The 12,238-nt window shown below is 45.5% G+C and overlaps 1 protein-coding gene across 1 annotated transcript in view; it reads right to left on the bottom strand.

Annotated features, from left to right (window-relative positions):
- Positions 1-12,238, bottom strand: part of LOC307206967 (scaffold attachment factor B1-like) — a 39,855-nt gene that overhangs the window by 10,817 nt on the left and 16,800 nt on the right. Inside the window, exons 9-14 of the mRNA XM_079960510.1 lie at positions 11,260-11,360; positions 10,146-10,295; positions 9,962-10,041; positions 8,138-8,268; positions 7,918-8,009; positions 5,584-5,687 (exon numbers count right to left, since the gene is read on the bottom strand). Of these exons, the coding sequence (XP_079816636.1) occupies positions 5,584-5,687; positions 7,918-8,009; positions 8,138-8,268; positions 9,962-10,041; positions 10,146-10,295; positions 11,260-11,360 (658 nt within the window). The remainder of the gene's footprint in view (positions 1-5,583; positions 5,688-7,917; positions 8,010-8,137; positions 8,269-9,961; positions 10,042-10,145; positions 10,296-11,259; positions 11,361-12,238) is intronic.

Below are 12,238 nucleotides of genomic sequence, written 5' to 3'. Positions count from 1 at the left end.
TATTTTGATGGAACCCACTTCGATTTATTTTTAACCACATATATATAGAAGGGGTGGCGCTGTGGGTTAAACCACAGAGCCTAGGACTTGCTGATCAGAAGGTTGGCGGTTTGAATCCTCGCAACGACGGGGTGAGCTCCCGTTGCTCAGGCCCTGCTCCGGCCAACCTAGCAGTTCGAAAGCACGTCAAAGTGCAAGTAGATAAATAGGTACCACTCCGTCTGGAAGGTAAACAGCGTTTCCGTGCACTGCGCTGGCTCGCCAGAAGCGGCTTAGTCATGCTGGCCACATGACCCGGAAGCTGTACACTGGCTCCCTCGGCCAATAAAGCGAGATGAGCACTGCAACCCCAGAGTCGGCCATGACTGGACCCAATGGTCAGGGGTCCCTTTACCTTTATATGGGGGGGGGGGAGAGAGTGCCTATGTGTCTTGTACCAAACTGTTCCAAAATGGTAATACCAAACAATTTTCATTCTCTCTAGCCCTCACTGAAGATGATTTCCTACTATGTTCAATTCACATGAGAGAGAATTCACATGAGTTTGAGTCTTTATGGTCCGTGGAAGGCATATTTTCTTAACCCAGAGGTTAACTGTACAAGCCACCCCACCCCCCAAAACAACAGGAATTGTACAAACAGCAGAAGTGATTTGAGCCACCTTCCATTTTCAGGCAAAAGCAGCAACAAAGTATTTGCACAAACCAAGCTTGTACAAAGTTCTTAACATCAGACCACATGATTTACTTATTTCTTGATGCACAGATTATGTAATTAAATAGGCAGAGCACATAAAGGATCTATTTTCAAACCTGCCAAGATTGTGGCTTCCCAAGTTTCAGAAAATGAGAGGCTTTGACTATAATAAGTTGACAGTCCAAGGAGAAGAGGTGTGTCTTCAATAGCTGCCTAAATCTGTAAAGGTAAAGAGACTTACCATTCTGTTTCCTTCTTTCCAGCATGCGGGAGCGCAGGTAGTGAAAAGATTAAACTCTGCTTCCATCAAAAAGCAGAGCCAGCAAACTTTGACATCCCAAACCAGGAGTGAAACTTCTGTTTCAGGATGTGGAGGAGGTGTAGGACTTTACAAAAGTCCTCACAAAACCATTAACAATTAAAGGACTCCCAGGTGACCCTTAAAAAAGGTGTTGTATGTGGCAAAAACAAAACATAACAAAACCCCTCCACACTCACATGAACGCCTACGTAAGCCTCACAGCACAGCCTTCTATGATGGCTGGCAGTGGTTGTAGTTGTAGGTCTGCTTGCTCTCCTGTTTGTTCAGAAGAGAACCTCATGCCACACACCTCCATTCACATTCACTCAGCAGAAGAGGCAGGAAAGGGATGTACAAGAAAAGCGTCTACATCACAAGGTGGAATTAAAGAGAAACTGTTAGGAGGACCCTTCCTGCTGAAGAAGGGATCTGAAGGGGCAAGAGGGAGATAATGTGACAAGGAGGGGTGCAGCCAAGGCAGCAGTCCTACTAAAGAGTCCTTCTATCATCACACCCAAATGGCCACAATGGTTGTGAGGCGCACTGAGTGGGCAGCAATTCTGTTGGTGGCGTTTCCCCCTACTGACTTCTTATGCTAAACCGAACTGCCTGCTGAGGGTGGACCTAAGGGGCCTCAACTCCTGAGGGATAGGCTTGTATTTAAAAATTTTATTTACCACATTTGGATATGGTGCATGCGACTTAAGTTTTTTCAAGCAGCATAGAGACGCTGAAAACACAACCTAAAATTTACACAATTTAAACCAAGTACTCAACAAAATCCTTCCACAGCCTTCACAAACACAGCGACTAAAGAACAATAGGATACAGACTGTCAGAATGCCTTAATGCCTTCAACATGTATGTCCTGGAGACACGTTCAATACCTAGGTTTTGCCAGCATGGTACTCACAGAGGATAAAAAGGAGCAGAGGATGTTGCTGCCATGAGCTCCTCAGAGAAAAGGCAAGATATAAATATAAGCAAATACATGACAAATGAAGATTACTCTTTAAGAAAGGAAGGACTGGGAAAACCCTTAGGCAAGGGGAGAACTGATCACCATGGGGGCAAAATGATGGGTCTGCGAACAGAAGTGTCATCATGAAATCAGCACAAACCCTTGTCAAACCAAAGATGGACAGGGGGCATAGGAGCCAACTCCTAGGGGCCGAGGTCCCTCAATAAAATATTTGAGGCCAAAATTCATGGACATTGCCATTCAATGGTGGGTGGGTGTGCGCTGCGTCTTGTGATCCATTATGCAGGGTGGGGATTAACCCCTCCCATTTTATTCAAGTTGGCACCTGGCGGGGGGCAGAAAGAGAAAATAACGTTTCAAGCCGCTTCTTCGAAGCATTGTTTATTATTTAATTTCTATGCTGCTTGATGTATTTAAAATGTGGCGTACAAAGAACTGAAGCAACAACAGACCACTTAAAAGTATTACAAAAATACAATTACATATACCGTACTTTTTGCTCTATAAGAAGCACTTTTTCCCACCTAAAAAGTAATGGGAAATGTGTGTGCCACTTATGGAGCAAACGCAGCCTGCGCGGCTATCCCAGAAGCTAGAACAGCGAGAGGGATCGCTGCGCAGCGCTCCCTCTTGCTGTTCTAGCTTGTGGCTTAGCCCCTCTGTCCCTTCCCCCACCTCCCAGAAAAGCCCCCAAGAGCCGCACACCCTTTAAAGAGCTGCGCGGAGAAAAGCCTGCAAATTCCGCACACACGCTCCACGCAGCTCGTGAAAGGGAGCGCTGAGGAGAGCCTGGGATGCATACAGGCTCTGTTCAGCCTTCCCTTTAAAGAATATGTTTTTCCTTGCATTTCCCCTCTTAAAAATAGCTGTGTCTTATGGTCAGGTGCGACTTCTGGAGCGAAAAATACGGTGAAAATGTCACATTGACACAAAGTTACTAATATAGGTAAGAATCTGAAGAACCACCAGGTTTTTCAAGCTCCAGGAGGAAGTCTTTGTCTTCATGTCGAACTGCATGAAAGATTGTTTGTGCCAGTGAGCGGCTGAGTTACCTCTTCTTTCTTCCTGCTTGGCTGATGTGAGATGCTTTCCCCACATCCTTGCGCATGATTAGAAGTGCGCTGTAACAGGTCAGAGGTGGCGTTCCAAGGATTTTTCGGGCTGGGGAAAATCTTTAAACTACAATTGAGTTTCAGCTGGGGAATATGTGGGCAGCAGAAACATAAATAAAGGAGACCCCCTCCCCAAGAAATGATTTATTACGTGTGTGGAAGTCCTCCTTGCTTCCTCACGGCGCTCTGGAATCGAACCGAATCGTGAGCCTGGTGCATGAGGTTTGCAGACTCTGGACTGAGAGGGATTTGGAGACAGAAAGAGCCCTTTCGACGCAGTTCTAGACATTGGGGTCTGTAGATGGAGAAGAGCTGTTGAAAACCATGAACCTGAGACGCTGTAGACATGGGAGTATAACCCTGGCGGTGCCTCTGTCTGAACATGATCTGGTGAGAACCCGGAAGCTGATTTATACCAGGCCAGTTTATTTGCCCATCTGGTCCATTATCTGACAGTGGCTCTGCAGGGTCCCATCACCAAGCCTTTAATGAATTCTGCACTGTTCATTCTTATCCCCAGGATCCAGAGCTTAACATGCAGCAGCTGGAGCATCAGCAAACAGGACATACCTTGACTTTGTGGAGGAGCAAACGGCCAAGGCTGTTTTTGCAGCACCTAGGATGCCTCCAAGGGAGCATCTTGCTCTGAGCTGAGACCTTTTGGACTCTGCCTCCAGTCCACTCCCTTTCGGCCAATTCCTTGGCCTGAAAGATGGACACCTCCTGCATTACATTGCTCCCTCTCCTACCAAACCTGCAATGTTATCAAGGGACGAACCACTTCTCCAGCCCAGGGAAAGCACCTGGTGAGGGATCTTTGCTCTGCTTCTTCAGGTCTTGCTCCATCAGAGGGCCTGGCAGCTTCAGGTATAGTAATGGCCAGACTATGAGCCAGAAACCTGGTCTGGCTCTTTTGCTAGTACTTGTGTCTCTCCAGTTACATGCGTTCGACTTGCATGCAACTGCATGCACATGCAGAACTGGAAAATAATTAAATACATTGCAAAAAGGTGCAAAAACGGACCGAAAAGAGTGAGCAACGGCTACCATTCCCATGAGCTTTTACGCCGACCTTTGAGACCTGTGGAGAACTGGGAGTTTGAGAAAGGAGGTTTGGAAGGAGCAATTGTGGTGGTTTGGTGTTTTTTGTTTTTGGATTTCCAGAGGTTTATAGGGCGCTTACAGGATTTTCAGACAGTGTTCTCCATCACACGAGATTTCAAGTATACACGCGGCACCCAGGAAGGTAATCTGCAGTACTGTAGTTTCCGACTCCGTGTCCTTGTCACTGCTGAATTCTGGAGTCATTTGCACATTACAACTGGAAGGAATGGTGCTGGAACTGCACATTTGGAATTCCGGCTTCCCCAAGCCAACATGGATCAATAACCTTTTCCTGGATTCTTGAGCGATATTTTACAGAATCAAGGCATCTGGTTATCTTCTGGGAAATACTCTGAGGGAATCTCTAGGACTGGATGACCAGCTTAATGTCCCAAGAGTCAGGAGGGCCTCAGACATCTTGAGGAGAAGTGGAGCCTGCATGTAAGATGCTGGTTGTTCCAGAAAACTCTCTCCCTGAGCAATCTGTCACAGGGCTGCCATGGTGACCCACTGCTGTCCTTTCTCCAGGCCTGTGGCCAAAAAGGATCCAGATTTGGCAGGAAAGTGTCAGAATTCCCAAGGCTTATTCCTTTCCTCTCCAGAGCTAGATGATCGTGAGCAGAACAGAGGATCATCAGGTTGTTACTAGGTAGGAATGGCTCTGTTGTCAGTGCCAACCAAGAGGCTCTGCCAGAATCAAGAGAAGTCTTTCTTTACCTATGCCGGAGTGAGACAGGAAACACACGCGCAGGTTGTGGTCCAGACTAGAGTTCAAGGGCAGAAGCTCCTTGTTCTACATTTGAAGGCAGAGTGGACACAACATCAAGTATGTGAAGTTAACCCTTTTATTCCTCACTCCGAAGGTGGGGAGGAAACATCTACTGCTACGGATGCTGCCTCTGGCTCTCTAGGCTCCTGCCACAGAGAGCCACCAGAGCCAAGGTTTAAAAATACGATGCAGGCTACTTCAGACCTCGAGTAGTAAGAGTTAGGTGTTAACAGATGAGCCATTAGGGTGAGGCTCAAGCAAGCACAGGAACCTCTAGGAACAAATCTGTCTCCACGAGTAGCACTGCTTGCTTGCCTGCCCCAACTGCCAATCCAGCAGGCTAAAGAAAGTGATGGATTGTGGCTGGGTGGTTCTGCAGGCAGGGTATTTTGGGGTCTTGACCCCTAGGTCCATCCATAGTAGCAAAACTAGCTGCTGAACTGGGGTGTGTGCACTGTTAGCCTGTTTGCTCACTGTTAGCCTGTGAGATGCTGACCCAAGTACAGAAATATATATCACATGCTTACCATTTAGGGAAAAGGGAAGGGTGAAAGGAAGGGTGGTGGTGGAGAAAATTTGTTTGAGAAGCAAATTTTGTTTGGCCAAAACAGGATCTTACCGGTGTGGCTCTTCGCTCAGCCGTTTCTGATCTCTGCCTTTGCTGAAGGGCCTCTCTCTGCTTTTTTCTCTACTCTCCGATTTGCGATCCTGGCTCTTGACGCTCTACATGAAAACACGCAGAATTGTAAAAAGTTAACAGAAAAGTATGATTTTAGGGCAATTTCACTCTGGGGGGAAAAACCCAACCCCAATATGAATGCCCTGTGAGCGAGTGAAAGGACAATTTCTCTACAGAAGAAAACACTCTAGTAAGTCAATTCTGGTCATTCCCATCCTCAATCCAAGCTGAAATTCTATAAAGACCAGAAACATTAATAAACAGACTGGCTGGGAAAGACGCATATGATACCAAGGAGGATGATCTAAAAAAGGGCCAGATTTCCTCCAAAATGATTCCTACACAGGAATATAACTCAGCAGACTGGTGTCCACATAACCTCCAGGTAAAGGCAGAGATAAACCCACCTTTAATTATGAAAGCACAACACATAAGGGAGGGCAGTATTTTGCCTCCTAAAAGGAAAACCACCCCCAAGGAGATCTCTCTGGGCTTTTGGACTAAAATGAGATATCTAGATGTGGAGGAACTAGGTTTCAACCAGACAGAACATCCTCCGGAGGAGGCCTCGCAAAACAAAGGTCCTATGACTACTAATGTGAGCATCTTACATCCACTGTCCGAAATCACTGAACGCCTGGCTAGCTCCCCGTGTAAGGATACCACCAGAATAAATGACATCCAGTTGCCACAAAAAATGGCAAACTCCAAAAGTTCTTCAGAAGACAACTGACACAAAGACTAGACTTCAGCAACCCCAATACGTTCCTTCAATTCGCAAACTGCCCAACCGAATCAGCCATTTGATGCTTTTACATCTGCAAGAGATGCTCTTCCTTGATCTGAATTCCTGATATCAATTTCTGAGAAGACCAGTAGCTGTGGCCCAAATTTGTTATTGCTGAATTTCAGAATGCCAGTGAGATCATCAATTTCCTAAATGTCTAATTTACGGAAACATTTCCCAGCATTATAAGCACCAAAGTAGTCTTCAACGTGAAGTAGTGGGTATTGAGCAATAGACAAAAATTTTAGAATTACTGTACAACCTTCACAAATGTGTCCTGTGCCGTTTGTGGGCTTAATGAATGCAGGCCCAGTTGCTATGAGAAAATGATATACTCTTAACAGTCTGAATCGGCTTCCAACAAGGGATCTTAGAGCACAAGGCAACTCAAATTGACCAAATCTGGTTCCAATTTACTTAAAGGGACTTAGTTTTAAAAATAAATGATTATTTCATGTTTCTATACAGAACACATTTCCAAAATCCTGACCAAATATGACTTGCTATCTCTTCAACTAGAAACAAAATATCTTTAACTTAACTAAACAATTAAAAAATTCCATTAAAACACAGTAATACAGCTCCTGCAGCTGAGCAGTTTAAGGAAGTCCTCAAACCTTCTGGCTAAGGTGTTGAGGAAGAAGCAACTGACATTGTTGCAGACATTGTGATATATCAGCATATCACAATACTTAGCTGCCGATATATCATGTTGTTGAAAAGCAGCTATTGCCCAGCCCTAGGTTGGGTTAGATGAATCCCATTCTATTCTCTATCCAATGGGAGGGACAGCACTCTCCTGCAAAGAGCCGCCTCCATCTTTATAGTACCTGGAAACGATGTCTGGTGAAGATCGCACTGCAGCCCTGCAAGCTCAGCTAAGGGAGCTTTAGTAGAAAAGGCTGCAGAGGTAGAAGCAACCCTGGTAGAACATGCTGCAATTTTAGGCAGCGCTGGTAGGCTAACGATAGCTTGTTTTTATATTGTCATTTTACGTTGTGTACCACCCTGAGATCTATGGGTATAGGGCGGCATACAAATTTAATAAATAATAATGATATACGTGTAAATCATAGCGCATAAATTAACAGACAAAGCTGGCTTAAGTGCATTAATCCAATGAGTCTATTCTGAGTAGAACTTAAGATACTATCGTAATTCTTTGAACCTGTGTCACAAGTTTCTGCAAGGTAGTTGCAGGGGGCAACTGATAACTGGATGCCTCTTTCTCCCGCTGGACAAAAAATTTAAAGAACTGAAGCAAGGGAGTCATAAATGAAGATAATTTCTGACAAGATTTGGGTGGCTTTTTAATAAAGGAAGGAGAAAACCCAATCTAAACTTCTGCCCTTTCTATTGTCTAAGATTTACTAGGTTCTACGTACTTCTAATCAGCTGAAGCTTAAAACTTTTTGAGCCAAGTTGAATGTTTCATTAAACCTTTATATAGTTACACATATCAAGGGAAATGCTCTGGTTCCACTTACCCTCTCTTTTGACCTAGTTGTTGTCTTCACACTGATAACTGGTTCGCCTTTGGATTTATCCATTATCACAGTCCTTTCTGTACCCTTGCTTCCTACATAAAAACAGAGGTGGGAATTAAAGATACTCAACACGAAATCTGGTTTTGATGTTCTAAACCTGACAGTGACCAGCCATTTACACTCTTCCCCCTCCCCCAATGTGGCAGCCTAGTAGATTTACCTGATTTTGGTGTCTTGGACTGATCCACTGATCCAGATCTTGACTCCTCTTTCCCCTTCTCATCTTTTTCTTCTGCTTTTGTAGCATCTTCTTTCGGGTCAGCCTTCTCGCTCTTCTTCACACTGGCAGACCTGCAAAACCAGAGAGTTCAAAACGCAGGAAGGAAAAGCAGGGCAGCAATGCAATCCCTCTCCGGGTTGTGGCAATGTCTATGGCATACCTGTGAACACCTTTAAAATAACCTAGGGTGACTGTATCAACAATAAAAAAATCCACAAACAGGACAATTTCCACGGTCAATTTTGAAGACAGAAAAAACACGCCAAATAATAATAATAATAATTAATTATTTGTACCCCGCCCATCTGGCTGGGTTTCCCCAGCCACTCTGGGCGGCTTCCAACAAAGATGAAAGATACACTAAAATGTCACATATTAAAAACTTCCCTGAACAGGGCTGCCTTCAGATATCTTCTGAATGTCAGGTAGATGTTTATCGCTTTGACATCTGATGGGAGGGCGTTCCACAGGGCGGGTGCCACTTCCGAGAAGGCCCTCTGCCTGGTTCCCTGTAACCTGGCCTCTCGCAGTGAGGGAACCGCCAGAAGGCCCTCGGAGCTGGACCTCAGTGTCCGGGCAGAACGATGGGGGAGGAGACGCTCCTTCAGATATACTGGACCGAGGCCGTTTAGGGCTTTAAAGGTCAGCACCAACACTTTGAATTGTGCTCGGAAACGTACTGGGAGCCAATGTATCCCTGGAGTGTCTGCTGTTTGGGGGGTAGGGGCAATAGGGGACAATGATAAAGGGAGGTTTGCAAGAAAGAAGACTAAGAGGGAAGGAAACCCAACAGGGCAATGAGGCTCAATTTGACATGGGTTTGAGTCAGACTAATCTCTGGCCGCAGGTCTCTGGCCTGTGGGCCCAATTATGCTCCCCATTTGGCCAAGCCATGCGCACCTGCTGTCTCATATGCTGTCAGGTGTGCAATAGGCAAAGATGGAGCTGGGCCAAAAAGGGGTGTCTGTGCTTGCATGGCACTTTGAAGTCCCATGTCTCCAGCAAACCCGAACTATCAGCTTTTCACCAGAGCCTGCACAGAGCTGTAAACTGTGCTTTGAAGCCTTGACTGATTGTTGGGGCTTTGAAATGCCATGCATTACATGGAGTGAAAATGGGTCTCTTGAATCAGTTGATTGACAAGCAGCTAGTCTTGCCTGCCTGCTACACTTGGGCCATGGGTGTGTGTGTGTGTGTGTGTGTGTGTGTGTGTGAGAGAGAGAGAGAGAGAGAGAGAGAGAGAAATATACACAGAGGCCGCACTCCTATCTTATCCAGAGTTTCCCAAAGAAACCTCAGGCTAAGTCTATAGATCCTTGAAATGGCAATATATATTAAATCAATAAAATACACCCATGTATTAAGTTTCTTCTGGAAAGGCAAAAATTCAGAATATAGGAAGAAATATTTTATGTATGAATGGTCTCTCTTGATGGACAGAGAGAGTGCCAAGCTGTCTCTCTTCTTCCCAACGCGGTAGATTTTGAGGAAAGCAGTCTGATGTGCATTCCGAATGGCACAAGTCTTGGGTGGACTGTAAATGCAGTCCTTTCACACCAGGTATGTAGCTACAGCACCTGAACTCTCAGGCAGGTTTTCTAGTACTGCATCCTCACTCAGGAAGTTGTGTGTGTTTCTAAGTTAAGAATGCAACTATTCCTTCAAACAGAAAAAGTACATAGGGGAGAAACAGTTCACACTGTTAAAAAAATAACTGGAAACATGTTTTTAAAATGAAAGAAAAACAAGTCTAAAGCATATTACCTATCACTGGCTGAAGCTTCATTCTTCACCTCACTATCCTTTTTCTCCAAAAGCTTCTTTGTAGCAGGTTCATTTTTTGCCTGAAATTACGTTTATTTGTTAGAAAAACAAGTAACATTTGGGAAAACATCCCTTAGGTTATTTCTGTTTTAAGCGTGCAGGGAGAGAGAGAACCACCACTTACTCTTTCAACAGATATTATTTTCCCATGTAATTCTGTTTTGTGGCAATTGGCAATGCATTTTGTCACTTCTTCAGCTGTGGACATTGTCACAAAACCGTAACACCGCGCTCCTGGACTCCGAGCATTAGTCACCACTTTTGCTCCAACCACCTTGAAGAAAGGAAGGACATATATTTAAAATAGACCTAGCCACAGCTTGGTGTCAAGTGACCAGTTCGCTTTGGAGAAAGAAAAGCCAGTTGGGTTACTTGGTACATACACAAAGGGAAAGTGGGGGGGTTGCCAAAGACTCAACAGCAAGCAGCTTGTAATAGGACAGTGTGACTTATTCCGTTCTGTCGTATGCAGTAGCATAACTCACAGGCATAACTCTGTTCACTTGCAAGTAGCAATTTTCTACAGCCTTCATTGTAATAGTAAATGCAAGTGGGGAGTGCTGAATGGAGCTCAGTGGGGCTCGGAGAAACAGAGATATCAGCACGATCTGGAGTTGGCCGAAGCAAACACATATTTTAAAAAGAAAAGTCTAAGAGGGACACCCCCCCCCCACAAAAACCCAACCCAGTGAGGACTTTGTGCTAAGTAGCCAGAATCCCCTATAGTGCTGAACGAAGAGCTAGCACAAAAACCTAAAACCACTGGGAAAGGGATCTGGACTAGACAAATTTCGGGACACATGGTACACCTTCGTTAAGTTTGCTTCTGATGAAGAAAACAATTACAGGCCACAGGCCACATGCTGGCCACCTGGCTAACCACTTTGGGACAAAAACTGTACTGTCGGAATCATCTAATAAAATTTATATTCATTGCTGGGCCTGTTCATATTGCTATGCTTCATGAAATGTCTTCTATATTACTGCCATTTCCTTTACATTTTTGTAACAAATTCAATAAAAACCATAAACAAAAAAACAAAAACAAAACATATTTTAAAAGTAGCCAGAAACTCTAAATGTCAGAAAACAAAAACAGGAAAATGGAAGAGGATTGTATTATCCTGGGGAAAGGACATAGCTGGCAGGAACCCTGAACAAGGTCACTCTCGTTAAGGGTTAAGGATACTCTGCACCCTTTTATTACAGTCCCTCAGCAAAAATCAATGCAGCCTTACTTTCCCATATTTGCTAAAGAGGTTCTTCAAGTCTGTTGCTCGGGTGGTGGAAGCGAGGCCGCTCACCCAGAAGTTCCGACCAGTTGTGGTAGCACTGCGGCCTACGTGGAAACAGGAAGTGTTTATAGCATATTTAGCGCGACAAGGCAGACCACCCCACCTCTGGAAGGGGAAATGCAGCCCTAGGAAATCTAACCTGGAGAAAATGCACGTTAAGACCCCAACATCCCAAAATTTGGTAGTAATCCCAGAAGAACCGCCTTCACCGGTGTACATCCCCACTTGTCAGATACTCACTGCAAACAACTGACAGTCTCGTTTATACTGGCTAGCGAGGACTGACCATGGGCTTACAAAATGTGTCTGGAGTTGCCGACACTCAAGCTGTGTATGTCAACATGCATTCGTGGAAACTCTTTGTTTGGTGGGAAGTACCACTAGAGATGTGGGTGGCGCTGTGGGTAAAAGCCTCAGCGCCTAGGGCTTGCCGATCGAAAGGTCGGCGGTTCGAATCCCCGTGGCGGGGTGCGCTCCCGCTGCTCGGTCCCAGCGCCTGCCAACCTAGCAGTTCGAAAGCACCCCCGGGTGCAAGTAGATAAATAGGGACCGCTTACCGGCGGGAAGGTAAACGGCATTTCCGTGTGCGGCTCTGGCTTGCCAGAGCAGCGATGTCACGCTGGCCACGTGACCCGGAAGCGTCTCCGGACAGCGCTGGCCCCCGGCCTCTTGAGTGAGATGGGCGCACAACCCCAGAGTCTGTCAAGACTGGCCCGTACGGGCAGGGGTACCTTTACCTTTTTACTACTAGGCCCATTCCACGTGTCCAGTTTCTCGCTTTGTTATTGCTGGGGTTCACTGTTTTTGCAGGATTCCAAGTCACCTCACAGGAGCCTCAAGTTTCTTTTTGGATGGCTAGAGCAGTGGGGGAAATTGCTGGTGGGGGAGTAGAGCTGCTAAGAGGAATTCTGGAGGAAGCCTA

The sequence above is a fragment of the Podarcis cretensis genome (genome assembly GCF_951804945.1).
Source record: "Podarcis cretensis genome assembly, chromosome: 18".
Lineage (NCBI taxonomy): Eukaryota > Metazoa > Chordata > Lepidosauria > Squamata > Lacertidae > Podarcis > Podarcis cretensis.
This window is presented reverse-complemented; position numbering and strand designations above follow the sequence as displayed.